General features: G+C 43.3%; 1 protein-coding gene across 1 annotated transcript in view; it reads left to right on the top strand.

Annotated features, from left to right (window-relative positions):
* The window catches only part of LOC129695722 (fructose-1,6-bisphosphatase isozyme 2-like), a 58,845-nt gene extending 42,849 nt beyond the window's left edge, over positions 1-15,996 (top strand). Inside the window, exons 6-7 of the mRNA XM_055632925.1 lie at positions 13,322-13,441; positions 15,460-15,996. Coding sequence (XP_055488900.1) covers positions 13,322-13,441; positions 15,460-15,654 — 315 coding nt within the window. The 3' untranslated portion in view covers positions 15,655-15,996. The remainder of the gene's footprint in view (positions 1-13,321; positions 13,442-15,459) is intronic.
* The last annotated feature ends 581 nt before the right edge of the window (positions 15,997-16,577 follow it).

Here is a 16,577-nt window from a genome sequence, read left to right on the forward strand (position 1 = left end):
TCGCGGCCTCAGTTTGGTCGAGATGCTGAAACATTTTCCGCAAGTAAAAATTGGTTGGCATGGTTCTTTTGAACTCATAGTGCAGTGGAATAGGGTTGCTATGTAGTTAAAAGGTGTGTGTGTGTGTAAGGGCTTTGTATACATAAAGAACGAGCTTGAAATTGATTTGGAACCGCACTGGGAGCCAGTGGACAGAGGCCACAATCGGGGTGATGAGGTCCTTTTTTCTGGTGCCCGTCAGGAGTCCTGCTGGTAATTGGGACCAATTACCGGCAGGACAGGGATGATTGGCTGATGCCAGTGTAAAGGGATTTGCAGTAATCAAGGCGGGAGGAGATAAATGAGTGGATGATCTTTTCGAGGTCGTCAAATTGGAGAAAAGGTTTTATTTTAGCGATCGTCCAAAGCTGGGAGAAGCTAGCTTTTACCACGGCATTGACTTGTTTGTCAAATTTCAATGCAGCGTCAAATATCACGCCAAGGTTTTTGACGTGAGGTTTGGGTAATGGGGTAAGGCTTCCAAGGCTGCCCAGTATCGACCAGCGGCAGTAACATCTGTGGTGATGAAGTGCTTTGAGAGGTTGGTTATGGTGCACATCAACTCCTACCTCGACAAGAACCTCGACCAACTACAGTTCGCATACCGCCACAACAGGTGCAATTTACTCTCCACTCCCACTACCCACTGGACCACTTGGACAATAAAAACACCCATGTCAGGCTGTTGTTTAAAGACTGTAGCTTGGCGTTTAATACCATCATCCCTTCCAAGCTGGTTACCAAAGCTGGCCATCCGCGAGTCAAGGCGCCAGACGATGGAGGGCGGCTCTACCCGAGCCGGCTGCCTGCCCCTTTTCCGGGGATACGTCCGTGCCCGGGTGCGGATGGAAAGGGAATACGCCCTGTCTATGGGCACCCTGAGGGAGTTCCGCGACCGCTGGGCACCGAGTGGGGTTGAATGTATCCTGGACAAGGATTGCAATATAGTTGTTTAGCAGTTGCTTAGCATATTTGTTTGTCTTGTATTATGGTGGTGTTTTGTTTTATTGTATTGTAAATACTATTTTAATATTTGAATAAATATTTTTGATTAAAAAAAAAGAAGAAAAAAAGCTGGTTACCAAGCTCACGGAACTGGGCCTCTGCGCATCCCTCTGCAATTGGATCCTCGACTTCCTCATCCACAGACCACAGTCTGTTCGAATTGGAGGAACCACTTCATCCTCAGTAACAAATAGTACGGGAGCACCTCAAGGCTGTATGCTCAGCCCCCTCGCTCTATACCCATGACTGCGTAGCCTGTCATAGTGTGAACTCCATCATCAAGTTCGCCGATGACACCACTGTGGTTGGACGAATCACAGATGGGGACGAGTCAGAGTATAGAAGTGAGATTGATTGTGGACTTTAGTATGGGAAGGATGAGGACCCACAATCCTGTTTATATCAATGGGACGATGGTGGAGAGGGTCAATAACTTCAAATTCCTGGGCGTGCATACATCAGAAGATCTTTCCTGGACCCAGCACACCGATGCAATTATACAGAAGGCACATCAGCGACTCTACTTCCTGAGAAGATTACGGAGATTCGGCATGTCAAAGAGGATTCTCCTAAACTTCTACAGGTGCGCAGTAGAGAGCATTCTCACTGGTTGCATCGTGGCCTGGTTCGGCAACTTGAACGTCCAGCAGCGAAAAAGACAAAAAAAAAGTTGTGACCATTGCGCAGTCCATCACCGGCTTTGACCTCCCCACCGTCGAAGGGATCTATCGTAGTCGCTGCCTCAAAAAGGCAGCCAAAATCATCAAGGACCCACACCATCCTGGCCACACACTCATCTCACCACTGCCATCAGGAAGAAGGTACAGGAGCCTGAAGACTGTAATGTCCAGGTTCAGGAACAGCCACTTCCCCACAGCCATTAGGCTGTTAAACACAACAAATAAGCTATGAGCTCTGAACTGCAAAAGACTATATTATTATTTGTTATTTGCACTATATTTGTTATTTATTGAAATTTTTCTTTTTTCCCGTTATATACAATGTTTACATATTCACATATTCTGTTGTGCTGCAGCAAGTAAGAATTTCATTTTCCCGTCTGGGACATATGACAATAAAACACTCTTGACTCTTGACTTGACTACATCTACAGTGTCCAAGCAATGTACATGCTTCTTTTGTGGTGGCACATATATACAGACCCTTTAGAGTGGCATGGTGGCATAGTGCTAGAGTTTTTGCCTTACGTGCCAGAGACCCGAGTTTAATCCTGAGTACAGATGCTGTCTCTAGGAGTTTGTACTTTCTTGCTGTGACTGCGTGGGTTTTCCCCGGGTGCTCCGGTTTCCTCCCACATTCCAGATACGTACAGGTTTGAAAAATTCTAATGCGTGCTAGTGTAACGGAGATCGCAGGTCGGCACGGACTTGGTGGACTGAAGGGCCTGTTTCTGCGCTATACCTCTAAACTATACAAAAGTTGCCAGGTCATGCAGGATCCATCTACGGCTTGGACCCACCATGTGAAGTGTCCCCTCCCATCCCCAAATTTCCATTTGGTAGATGCTGTGGCAGAATAAACTGACCCAAGCAACATTATACAAGGTGGAGGGTGCTCTAATCTGCTGGTAGACTCTGAGCAGTGTACATTGGGGCCCGATTTAGAGTGTCATTAACAGCCAAATGCTGTCAAGGCTGTTGCATCACTTTTACATCCAGGATAAAGGCACAATGAAGTGAAATCACATGCATTTAAACATTAAAAATGATAAGCAGTTAAAATAATTAATAATGCCTTCAGAAGAATGCAGATCTCATGATTCATCCACGGCTTCTGGTTAGGAAACACTCGGAAGGTTTATGTTGGAACACAGTCCTCCACACATTTCCTTATGAAGTTCGTAACGACTGTGGCGTATTCATTCAGATCCGTTGCAGAGACCCTGAACGTTGCCCAGTCTACAGACACCCCCCCCCCCCGGACAAGCTCTGTACAGTCCTCACCTCTGTGGGTGCTTTCTTCAGTTGCTGCCTATAAAATAACAAATAACTAAAAACATTAAAATCGATAAAAGTTCAAGTTCAAGTGAATTTATTGTCATGTGTTCCTGGTAGGACAATGAAATTATTGCTTTGCTTCAGTGCACAGAACATAGTAGGCATTTACTACAAAACAGATCAATGTGTCCATATACCATAATATAAATATATACACACATGAATAAATAAACTGATAAAGTGCAAATAACAGATAATTGGTTATTAATAATCAAAGTTTTGGCTGAGCCAGGTTTAATAGCCTGGATGATGCTCTGATGTCGGCTGCAGAATTACTCCAGTACTTGGGTATAAACCAGCATCTGCAGTTCCTGTTGTCGGGGCTGTGGGGGCTTATGCGGATGTGTCGTCGTTCTTCCTGTTAAAATGTGCATAAAAGACATTGAGCTCATCCTAGTGACATTTGTTGCCACTTTTGTTACCCAGTTTCGCCTTGTAATAGGAGGTGATAGCGTGCAAACCCTGCTACAACTGTTGAGCACTGGTTACACTGTACTCCAGCATTTTTGAATGAGAAGATGGATTCGCATGTTTTAGTTTATCCCGCAAATTCTGTGACTGACAAAAGGAAAATGTACTATGTTCAGTGAAAAAGAAACATACTTACAAAGGACAAATTTATAACATTGCAACACACAGCACACAGAGGGATTCTCTTTCACATGTATCAACATCTACTGAGAAGTGGTGGGAGCAGGCAAAGAGAATACCACGATGAGGGAAAAATTGAGACATTTATGAATGATTCCAAAGAAATAAGAAAATACAGCACTTTTTACCTTCTCAGAGATTCCAGCTCCATCTTAGATGTCGGTTTTGATGTAAATAGAAAAATAACATAAATCGATTTGTTTAAAGAAATAACATGTTGTCAAGTTCAGTCGAGTTTATTTATCACATACACATACGAGATGTGCAGTGAAATGAAAAGTGTCAATGCAGCGGCGCCTGCTGGTGCACGCAGGTATCGAACCCGGCGTTCGGAAGCCGTGGTCACGTGACTCGAGGAGGGGCTGCTGGTTTTTCGCGCGGTTTCGCTTTTGCGCAGCAGTTGAGTGCTGACCACCATTGTGGCCAGAGGTGTTGTAAGAACCTGTGAGCTAAGAAGCTATTTTGAGAATAGAAACATAAAAAATAGGTGCAGGAGTAGGCCATTCTGCCCTTCGAGCCTGCACCGCCATTCAATATGATCATGGCTGATCATCCAACTCAGTATTCTGTACCTGCCTTCTCTCCATACCCCCTGATCCCTTTAGCCACAAGGGCCACATCTAACTCCCTCTTAAATATAGCCAATGAACTGGCCTCAACTACCTTCTGTGGCAGAGAATTCCAGAGATTCACCACTCTCTGTGTGAAAAATGTTTTCCTCATCTCTGTCCTAAAAGATTTCCCCCTTATCCTTAAACTGTGACCCCTTGTTCTGTACTTCCCCAACATCGGGAACAATCTTCCTGCATCCAGCCTGTCCAACCCCTTAAGAATTTTGCAAGTTTCTATAAGATCCCCCCTCAATCTTCTAAATTCTAGCGAGTACAAGGCGAGTCTATCCAGTCTTTCTTCATATCAAAGTCCTGACATCCCAGGAATCAGTCTGGTGAACCTTCTCTGTATAAAACTTAGTTGTAGTTCTTGCGACCGCCAAAATGTTTTAAAATATTATTTAAACATATTACGTGATTAGAATTAGTAAATATCCTAGCATGTGTTGTCAGTTTAGGAAATGCTGAAGAAATACTGAAGTCTGAAGAAGGGTCTTGACCCAAACGTAACCCATTCATTCCTTCTCTCCAGAGATGCTGCTTGTCCCACGGGGCTAACGCAACATATTGTGCCCATCTTCAGTGTAAACCAGCGTCTACAGTTCTCTCCTACAGATTTTGTCTGCTCCATCAGGAAATGCCTTTTCACTTGTATAATATGTGCAACAATAGGTTTATTTCTGAATAGAATTACTGACATAAACAAAAAGATATTAAAATTAGTTTCTGAAATAGCAGTATAGGGTCACGTCACTAATTTACTTGCAAGTGCACCTACTTCACCATCATTACTATTTTGCAAGGGTGATGGAAATCCCTTTTCAATACATAAAATATTTTCCATCAGAATTCTAGTAAAGTAATGGAGACAGGTTATGAACAGGTCAAATGAAATTCCTGGCCTAATGCTTTGTTAAATACTGTTTGAATCTAGCTAATTAACCTTTATCACCATACTTTAGGAGTACATTTCTAGAAATGGTAACAGGGATAAAATTCTACAGTTGCCTAAAGAAATGAGGCTTGCATTTTATTAGAAACGTGAAGGTAAGGGGAGATTTAACAGAAATTTATAAATGATAAACAGCTTTGATCAATTTGGAGTATCCCTGAACAGGTGGCATGGAGAGGAAACAGATTTAAAATAAATGAGCAAACAAGAAGGAAGAGGAAGAAAATCAGATAAGTATCGGGTTGTTACAATATGGAATGCGCTGCTTGAAATGAAGTTGAAGATTGTGGAGGCAGATTAAATTTGCCAAATTCTGCATGAAATTTGTGGCAGTTTCCTGTCTAAATACAATCCCCTCCAGGAATCACACACAAACTGCAGCATGCTCAAAGCTGGCAAAGTCCCAACATGAGATTCCTCATGTAACCCGACCACAAAACATGCAGTTTCAGCACATTCTCAGTTTGTACTCTGGGAAATTCACCGTCAGGTCCTGGTCTAGATTAATTACGTGGCAGGAACCACAAATCCATTCAGTTGAAGGGAGAAAAACAGCTGCAAAGCGCCAGGGTGTCAGGTAGCACCTAATTTAACTAATTAATTAATGAAAGTGAATTTACTTAAATATGTTCTATTATTTTTAAATGTATTTGATTAACTGATTCTTTAATAGATTATGAATGTTTCAATATATGAGAGTTTCAGATACGTGACTTATCTGTAATAGTTTTGATACCTGGTTAAACTGCAGCTTGCTCAGCCAATTGTGAAACTTTGTTTCATGTATTCAGTAGCTGTAGCTGTTACAGCTCCACCACAGGATTACATTTATAGCTCGAAAGCTATCCCTGCCTCCCTGGACCAAACCAGGTCTTTAGGTTTGCCTGCCAGACATTGGAATAACGGCCTCATGATGGCGGCTGCTGACGGGAAGAATCGGTGGTAGAAGTTAACCATTCTGATGAATTCCTGCAGACACTTGACGGATAGTGGCCTCGGGAGGCGACAGATTGCATGGACCTTCTCAGGCAGCGGCTGTGCGCCGTGGCAGGTTATCCTGTGACCTAAAAAGGAGATGGAGCGCAATTTGAACTGGCACTTCGTGGGGTTGATCACCAACCCGTGCTTACGCAGCCGTTCGAAGAGCAGGTGGAGGTGTCTGACGTGTTGAACCTGTGAGCTGCTGGCCACCAGAATATCATCGAGATGAATATGAACGGCAAACCCCACCCGACCTGATCCATTAGCATTTGGAATGCTTGAGCAGCGTTCTTCAGACCAAAAGGCATTCTGAGCCATTCGAAAAGGCTGAAAGGGGTGATGGTGGCCGTCTTAGAAACATCGTCGGGATGGAAAGGAATTTGATTATACCCGCGAATAAGGTCGACCTTCGAGAAGAAGGCAGCGCCCTCCAAATGAGCCGAGAAATCTTGGATGTTTGGGACTGGGTATCGATCTGCTGTGGTTACCACGTTTAGACGCCTGTAATCACCGCAAGGTCTCCAGCCCCTGGACGCTTTGGCCACCATGTGCTGCGGGGAAGCCCAAGGGCTATCCGACCGTCAGACAATCCCCATGTCCTCCATAAGCTGGAACTCGTCTCGTGCAATGCGCAGTTTATCAGGTGGGAGGCGGCGCGCGAGGGCGTGAACCGGTGGGCCCTCGGTGGGATTGTGGTGGACCACGCCATGACGTGGCACGGCCCCGTCGAACCAGGACGTGAGCAACTCTGGGAATTCAGTGAGAAGGGCTGCAAAAGGTTGCTGGATCTCAGCTACCTCGTCGAGTTGTTGCTGGGGCGAGAACGGATTACGCGGCTTGGCAGGGCACAGGTCCGACAATGGAACCTTTCGCCCGCCTCGCACATCGACTAGCAGGGAGAACGCGCGCAAGAAGTCGGCCCCCAATATCGGCTGGGCGACGTCAGCAACGGTGAACTTTCACCTATATGGGTGGGAGACGAAATTTGACCAGGGTCCGCGCACTGTAAGTTCAAATGTCATCTCGTTAATGGCCGAGAGGACGGGGTATCTCGACGCGGGTATCTCGGGCGCTCGGTGGCAGGATGCTGGATATGGCACTGGAGTCGACCAGGAAACGGTGGCCGGAATGGCGATCACGGATGTAGAGGCGTTCGTTTGGGCCGATCGCGTTCGCCTCTATGAGCGTTCGGCCGAGGCATTGCCCTGAAACGAGCAGGGGCTTTGATATCTTCGGGCTTCAATCCGTAACGGAGATGGTAGTAGCACCAACATTGTCAGCTGTTCACCTCCGGCTGTGGCAGTGGGGCGGGTGAAAGAACAAACGTCCCGCCGTCTGTGGGTCCACCACTCGTCGGCCCGCTCCGTGAGGTGCTGGAGATCGCTGAAATCGGCCTCGGCGAGCATCAAATGGACCTCGTCTGGCATCTGCTCCAAGAACGCCTGTTCGGAAAAGCAGACACGGGCGATGCCCATCCATCAGGGCCAGCATCTTCGCCATGATGGTGGATGGACGCCGATCAGCGACACTGTCCATGTGCAGGATCTTCGCCGCCCTGTCTCTACGGCTGAGACCGAAGGTATGTAACAGCAGGGCCTTCAAACCTTCGTACTTTGCGATCATCGGCGGGTCTCTAATATACGGCAACAGCCTCGAGGCACAGTCCTGTGGCAGAGCTCCCACCACATGGAAGTACATTGTGTCATCCATGAGTATTCGATGCAGATGGAACTGTGCCTCTACGTGGGCGAACCACACCGGAGGTTGATCTGGCCAAAAGGAAGGTAGCTTAAAGCCCGGTGAGCCCTGCCTCATGCCGGCCGATTCAGCGGGGACGTAGTCCTCCTGCATGATCTCTTGTCTAACGACGGCTAGACAGGTCGGGGTCACCACTTTGGCGGATGCAGAAACGATAACCAATCTTTCTGAACTGATTTATTTACACAATCGCTCCTTGGCAAACAGGTCTCTGCAAACATGTCTGATCACAATGGTGGTCAGCGAAACAACTGTGGCGCGAAAACGAAACCGCACGAAAATAGCAGCCCCTCCCGAGTCACGTGACCGCGGCTTCCGCCAGCAGGCGCCGCTTCATAACTCTCTCAGTGTCAAATATTAATATGGTTTCCTTCTGTATTGTGCAATTTTATGTTAAGCAGACAGACCATGTTTAGTTTAGAGATACAGCATGGAAACAGGCCCTTCGGCCCACTGTGCCTGCACTGACCAGCGATCCCCGCACATCAGCTTCGGCAGCGGCACGACGCTGAAGCACCATCGCGGAGCGGGCGATGCCTTAACCGGGTCACCGTGTGGTAAGCTCCAGACAGCTGGGACTGCCGACTCCAACATCGCGGAGCTGTGGTCACGGAGCATCTTTCCTCACAGTGGGAACCATTGTGGGGGGATGTTTTTATATTTAATGTCAAGTTCTTTAATGTTGTGTTTTATTTTTATTGCTGCAATTGGCAACTCAAATTTCATTGCATCAAAAATGGTGTATGTGACAATATATGTCCTTTGTCCCTTTTACTGACCCACCAGTCCAATTGCATTTTATATTCAACATGTCAGAACTTGACAGTGAAACTGTGGAATAAACTTGCAAAGAGCTTTCCATTCATCTATGCAATGTTCCAGAGTCCTATACTACAAATTTAATTTTATATTTCAGAACAATGGTCTTGTCTGTAAGTGATCTGTGTAGGAACAGACTGCAGGGAATGAGAAACCCCTAAAAAGCCCTGATCCATTATGTTTCCTATCTATAGTGTAGGAAGGAACTGCAGATGCTGGTTTTAAACAAAAGATAGACACAAAATGCTGAAGTTCCCGGGTCAAACAGCATCTCTGGGGAAAAGGTTCTGAAGAAGGGTCTCGATCTGAAACCTATTCCTTTTCTCCTGAGATGCTGTCTGACCTGCTGAGTTATTCCAGCTTTTTGTGTCTATCTATGATTCATATTTATTCAAGTTGGATGCAAAGGATCTTTAAAATGTCATGCTTCTAAGAAAAATGAAACTGCTGAATGTTTTCAGTTATAATCTGTTTCAACAGCTATTGCATATTGTTGGTGTTTTATTAGGTTGAGCCATCTGCAAAACAAGATTAAACTTTGGTCTGCCAAATATTCTGCATTCCACAATTTAGACACATAATCCACACACCAGCAGATCATTGTTATAAATATACAGTGTATCTAGGCAAATACATTAAATATACAAAATAGATTTAATTAGTTTCCATTAGGCAGGGAACTACTATATTTTTACTTGATTGTATTGCATTACATGATGCTAAAACACATAGCCTAGAAAAATCCAAGATACAATATTTTGTCTGTGTAAAATTAGTGCTGGATGAGGTACTACAATTACTGTCAGCATCAATGACTCATTGAATAAAGGGGCTGGAAAGATTCTGTCACCATCATCCGATGAGCACTGTTGCTCAAGTGAACTTTATTTGAGTATTGGGCTCAAATATGACATTCTTCATGAATGAATGGCTGGGCAACATTTAAAGCTAATGTCCTTGCTTTAAACCAATGCTGGATTAATTTAAGAGTGGCTATAAATGAACATGCAAAGTTTCATATGCTGTTTAAGCAGCACTTGGAAACACGAGAACTGTATTATCATACTGAATTGTCAGGATCTGATATGCACCGCTGGAATGGCCGGTAGTTTCAGTAGTAACTTTCAAAAGAGAATTGGAAATCTTTTGAAAAATAAAAGCAGGGTGGTGAGATTAATTGCCTTTCAAAACAGCCAGAAAACAACAGTTTGCAGCATTTGCCAATCTCCATTCTATGGCATTTGATGCTCTGAAATCCTTTCAAGTCTGTTCAGGTTCATCTTCCTGCTTTGTTCACCCAGAGAAAAGTGACGACTGCCTCTGCTTTTGATTTAAATTATTTCAGGAAACCTTTGGGGACGTTTGCCGTGCTGTTTACATGGATTTGTAAGGCATTTGATAAAGTCTGCCATGGTAGGCTGATCCAGAAGATAATGATGCAGGGAATTAAGTGACTTGGTTGTATGGATTCAGAACTGGCTTACTGATAAATGACAGAGAGTTGTGGTGGAAGGCTGGAGGTCTGTGATCAGTTGAGTTCTGCAGCGATCTATGCTGGCACCTCTGTTGTTTGTGGTATACATAAATAGCATGGACATAAACATAGATGCGTTGGTTAGTAATTTTGCAGATGACACCAAGACTGCTGAGCTTGCAGACTATGAGGAAGGCTCTCAAAGTATACATCAGTATATGGATCAACTGCAGAAAGCAGTGCAGAAATGGCACATGGAGTTTAATCCAAGCAAATGTGAGGGGTTTCGTTTTGGGAGGTCAAATGCACGGGGAAAATATACAACTAATGACATAATGACATGTAACAGCATTGATGTTCATAAGTCTCCAAGTCATAACTCTGTGTAAGTAGTATCACAAGTCGGTAGAGTTGAAGGCATATGGCATGATGGCTTCATTGGTCAGGGCATTGAGTATGTCAGGAGTCATTGTGCAGCTTTATAGGACTGGTTAGGCTGCATTTGGAATATTGTGCGCAGTTCTGGTTGCCCCAATTCGGGAAGGATGTGAAGGCTATGGTGCAAGTGTGGCTTACCAGAAAAGTGCCTGGATTGGAGGGTATTAGTATTAGGGTATTATTACGAGAGGTTGGAATGCCTTTTCTTTGGAATGCCTAAGATTGAGGGGAGACCTGATCGAAGAATATAAAAAGATGAGAGACATGGATAGGATAGACGGTCAGAATATTTTTCTCAATACAGAAATATCAAATACTAGAGGGCATATTTTTAAGATGAGGGGAGGGTGGGGGCAAAGTTTAAAAGAGATATGTGGGCAACTATTTATTTTACATAGAATGTTATGATTTTACATCGAGGGAAGGTGCTACTAGGGGTAGTGGTGGAGTTGAATATGATAGCGGCATTTAAGAGAATTTTGGATAGGCAGATGGATATGCAGGGAATGGAGGGATAATGATTGTGCTGGCAGATCAGAGTTGTCTTTATGATCGGCATAGGCATTGTTCCTGAGCTGTATTGTTCTATGCCTGCCCAAGTTAATGCTGGGAGCATTACTAAATACATTAGATTGCTGTATCAGAGGAGGCCACTTCCTGAGTTTCAGATTCACAGCCACACTGCAGAAAGTAAGAGCCACAAAGTAATTCTGTGGTTGCCAGCTTCCCCAAGTGATAAGATACTGTTGGCAGTATTTGCGTCAGATTGTATTTACTTACAGATTATCATGTACTGAAGGATCCTCTTAGCTTCACTGATGGCATTACATGATAAATTATCTTGCAGGAAGACAGAATAACTGAAATTAAGTCTATTGTTAAGGAATGTGGAGAGGAGATATAGTGTTTAAAAACATTGGTGCCATTAGAGCTAGACATATATGCGATCTCTGAGGGTAGCTGGGGAACCGTAGTGCAAGATGGCATCGGATATCTTTTATCTAAAGTGTATTGTGATCAAAGATACTAGAGGAGCGCTCCTCTATAATTTTTGATTGTGATTGTGACGTTGATTGAGCAGGTGTTGCTGGAAGAGGATGAAGTATATACTTCGTGCCTTGGATGAACAAGAAAGAACTACTTGCATTTACGCAAAAATGAACTTAAAAAGACTTGCAGATGCTGAGAGTGTGAAATGAAAGCACAAAATGCAGGAACACTTGGCCGGCCAGGCAGCACCTGTGAAAAGAGAAACGGTGCCAATGTTTCAGGTTGAAGTCTCTTTGCCTGCCTGTTCTACATAGGCTGACAGAAGGCTTTGGACCTGAAACATTAACTTTATTTCACTTTCCACAGATGCTGCCTCACCTGCTGAGTGCTTTCCATTTTTTTTGTGATTTTTTATTCACAAATCACCTCTAACAAAACCCACTTCTCACAGATACAAACATATGACCTTAAAATCACAAAGCTACCATGCAAATTTCATACTTGCTCTGCTGAGAATCTGGTGCTTCATGCAATGGTGTTTTACAGTGTTGAGTTATGGAAGCTGGCTGTCATTCACAATGGTGCATGAGTAACAGTTCTGGGAAATCTGGTGTCAGTCAAGCCCAGGAATCTCCATCTCAAACCTTCAGAGACTTCCAAGACCTTCAGGTCTCCAAAGAGCGAAAGTCCTCTTGAGTAATTGGCGTATCCCCTGCTTTCCTTTCGATAAAGACTATTCTGTCTAATTGCAATAAAAATATTGCTGACATGCAGAAAAATAATTTGATAGTTTGAAAGAGAAACGCAAACTGTCTTGTCCAAGCCTGTGAATGCTCCCCATTACTATAACAGCCCCATCTAATCTGAGGAAAGACATTCTTGCCATGGAGGGAGTACAGAGAAGGTTCACCAGACCGATTCCTGGGATGGCAGGACTTTCATATGAAGAAAGACTGGATAGACTCGGCTTGTACACACTAAAATTTAGAAGGTTGAGGGGGGATCTTATAGAAACGTACAAAATTCTTGACAGGCTTGCAGGAAGATTATTCCCGATGTTGGGGAAGTCCAGAACAAGGGGTCAAAGTTTAAGGATTAGAGGGAAGTCTTTTAGGACCGAGATGAGAAAATCATTTTTTACACAGAGAGTGGTGAATCTGTGGAATTCTCTGCCACAGAAGGTAGTTGAGGTCAGTTCATTGGCTATATTTCAGAGGGAGTTAGATGTGGCCCTTGTGGCTAAAGGGATCAGGGGGTATGGAGAGAAGGCAGGAATGGGATATTGATTTGGATGATCAGCCATGATCATATTGAATGGCGGTGCAGGCTCGAAGGGCCGAATGGCCTACCCCTGCACCTATTTTCTATGTTTCTATCTACTAATGTTCTACATGGGTTAAATTGCATGCAAGAGATTATACAGAAGTTTATTTTAATCTGAAGTGATAAAATGAAACACGAACCATTGTTTTTGGATGAAAATTATATATTTAAAATATTTATTCATGGAATGGATACATATGGTGGAATTTACAATTTACCGTTTGATAGAATGGAATCAATATTGTAATTATTTTATATGCAGGATGGCAGTGCTCCATACAGTGCAAGATATATTGGGTCAATGGTGGCAGATGTCCATCGTACCTTGAAGTATGGGGGAATCTTCATGTATCCCGCCAATAAGAAAACTCCAAAAGGAAAGGTAGGTTTCCACTAGTATGCGCCCAACTAAGTTTCCAGTATATAAAAACATTTACAAATAAACAGAAATATGCATTCCATGCTGACCTATGTGGTGAAACCCTGCACAGATTTCCCTGCAGCTCAACTGGCAAATGATTTGCACAGAAAGAAGATAATTTTCAATTTCGGGTTCATGCCAAGTTGTTTGGTCTGTGCCAGGGTTAACCTCTAGTGGTCAGCTGGAATTTAGCTGACAATTTCCTCTCTATCCAGAGCACTGGCACTGCCTTGCTTGCCTGAAATCTGCGAACTCTTATCAGATCATGAACCTGTATCCTTTCCGCACCATGCTTTTCCTTAACGTTTCAGGATATGTATTCACCAACTGAGTCAAGGAGCCAATTAACAATGTTATTACAAAACCATTTTTAAATGCCTCTGATAACACTTTCAAATTTTCCAACAGCCTTTTAATATAAATGTTTTAACAACTGCTAATTTGCCAAAAACGCCTGGGAAAATGTTTTGTAACGAATACTGCAGCATAACACACGTCATGATGCATGTTCATACTGACAGAACCCTCAATAGATGGTACTTGCTAACATCCAAGACAAAGTTATTATTGACTTAAAGCTGGCTATAAAACCATGCTATATTTTCATTTAGAAATTAGATGCAGTGGACACAATAATCTACATGAATGGAGAGGAAGCCTGGAATAACTCACTTCTGATTGTATCTTTCCATGTATCATAAATATAGCTATATTAATTAATACTTTGCTCCCCTCATCACCTACAATTATGATATCTTATATCGTGGAAATAGCCCAGTCAATCAATAAATCAGTCCCTTTGTCCCACCCATTTTCCAGTCGAATCCATCTATGCTTCACGCTGTCTCAGGAAAGCAGCCAAAATAATCAAGGACCATTTACACCCTGATCATTCCTGTTACTAAACACTTTAACTCCCCCTCCCATTCCCACACTGACTTTTCTGTCCTGGGCCTCCACCATTGTCAGAGTGAAGCCCAGCACAAATTGGAGGAACAGCACCTCATATTTCGCTTGGGTAGCTTACACCCCAGCGGTATGAACATTGACCTCTAACTTCAAGTAACCCTTGCTTTCCCTCTCTCTCCACCCCTTCCACCTCTCTGACCAGTCTTACTGTCTCCAACTACATTTTATCTCTGTTCGCTTTGCTGTTAGCTTCTCCCAACTAACAATGACCTATTCTACATGTCTGAAGAAGGGTTTCGGCCCGAAACGTTGCCTATTTCCTTCGCTCCATAGATGCTGCTGCACCCGCTGAGTTTCTCCAGCTTTTTTGTGTGACCTATTCTACATGTTCCTTGGTCTACATTCCCTTTGTCCTGTTTTCACACCTTACAGTTCCTTATCTTTACACATCCTGATCTATGTACCATCCACTCCCCTGACATCAGTCTGAAGAAGGGTCTCGACCCGAAATGTCACCAACTCCTCTCCAGAGGTGCTGCCTGTCCAACTGAGATACTGCAGCATTTTGTATCTATCTTTGAGATATAGTAAAATCTGTATTATGTGCTAACCAGGTGTATTGTACTATATTTGAGCACAATCAAGCCATGCAACAATACTACAGGTAGTTCAAAAAGGAGTACAGAATATAGAGTAACACCTCTAGCAAAAGTACAGACAAAATAGTGCAAGGGCTGCAATGCAGTAGATTGGCAGATCAGCACTACAAGGAATTCATGAGATGTGCGTTCAATAGTTCAACAGCAGGGAAGAAACCAAGAGCATTTATATCTTCTGCTTGATAAGAAAAGAGAGAAAAGAGAATGATTGCGGGTGTAAATGGTCCTTGATTATTTTGGCTGCTTTCCTGAGACAGCGTGAAGCATAGATGGATTTGACTGGAAAATGGGTGGGGCAAAGAGGGACTGATTTATTGATTGACTGGGTTATTTCTACGACCCTGCAATTTCCTACGGTCTTGTGCATAATGCTGGATAATGCAATTCATGTTATTTGTTCTTCAACCACAGCTTCGTCTGCTGTATGAATGCAACCCCATGGCCTTTATCATGGAGCAGGCTGGTGGTGTAGCCACAACAGGAACCCAGCTAATACTTGATGTGAAGCCAGAGTCTATTCATCAACGAGTTCCACTCATTATGGGATCACCTGATGATGTTGAGGAATACCTTTCCTTTGTAAAAAAGCATCAAACCACTGGATGAACTTCAAATTAGCTACATGATTATAAAACTGATATCAGGGGCTGGTGTATGCTATTTAAATAAAGAGGATCGTATTTGGGACAAAAGTGTAAAATGTCACCATATGAAATTTATATGTTAAGAACAAACAAGTGCTTCTTACATAATATTTACTACCTGTTATCAGATTCGGAATGTCACTTTCTTACATCTGTCCTGAAAGGAATAAATACTCTGAATCTAGAACAATAAAAAATGAGATAACAGTCAGATGCTAACTTTCAAACTTATGTCAGTCATATAGAAACGTAGAGCACAGGAGGAGATTGTGCCATTCGTGATAAGATGATAAAAAAAACAACAGCGGGAATGGCAGACATTGCTTCTGTCTAATTTTCATGCAATCAGGTCATGGCTGACCCACCTCAACATTACTTCCTGTTCTCTTCCCATATCCCTTGTCATTCTCTGCCGTGGATTATTCCAAAGAGTGATATGCCCAAGAGAACAAATTCATTATTTTCACCTTGAATGAGCAACCCAATATTCTGAAAGAATGTCCTCCAGTTAGAAGCACTCACTAGGGGAAGTATCCTCTTCCCCCATGTCAAATACCCTGAGATTCTGTCTAAGCCAAACATGATGCAAAGATAAACTAATTCCCTCTGCCTGCACATGATCAATATGTTTCATTTCCTGCATATCCACATGCCTATCTAAAAGTCTCTTAAACCCCACTCTTGTATCTGCTTCTACCACCTGGCAGCACAGTCCAAGCCCTCACCACCCACCGTGTAAAAATATTTCCCCATACATCACCATTAAACTTTGCTTCCTACATGTAAAAAAGTTGTGTCTTCTAGTCTTCCTTTATATATTATTTTTTGTCATCATTTGCTGGTTTCCAAAGATTTCCTAACCCTCTACCATACCATTAATATTTG

The sequence above is a fragment of the Leucoraja erinacea genome, chromosome 3, assembly GCF_028641065.1.
Source record: "Leucoraja erinacea ecotype New England chromosome 3, Leri_hhj_1, whole genome shotgun sequence".
Lineage (NCBI taxonomy): Eukaryota > Metazoa > Chordata > Chondrichthyes > Rajiformes > Rajidae > Leucoraja > Leucoraja erinaceus.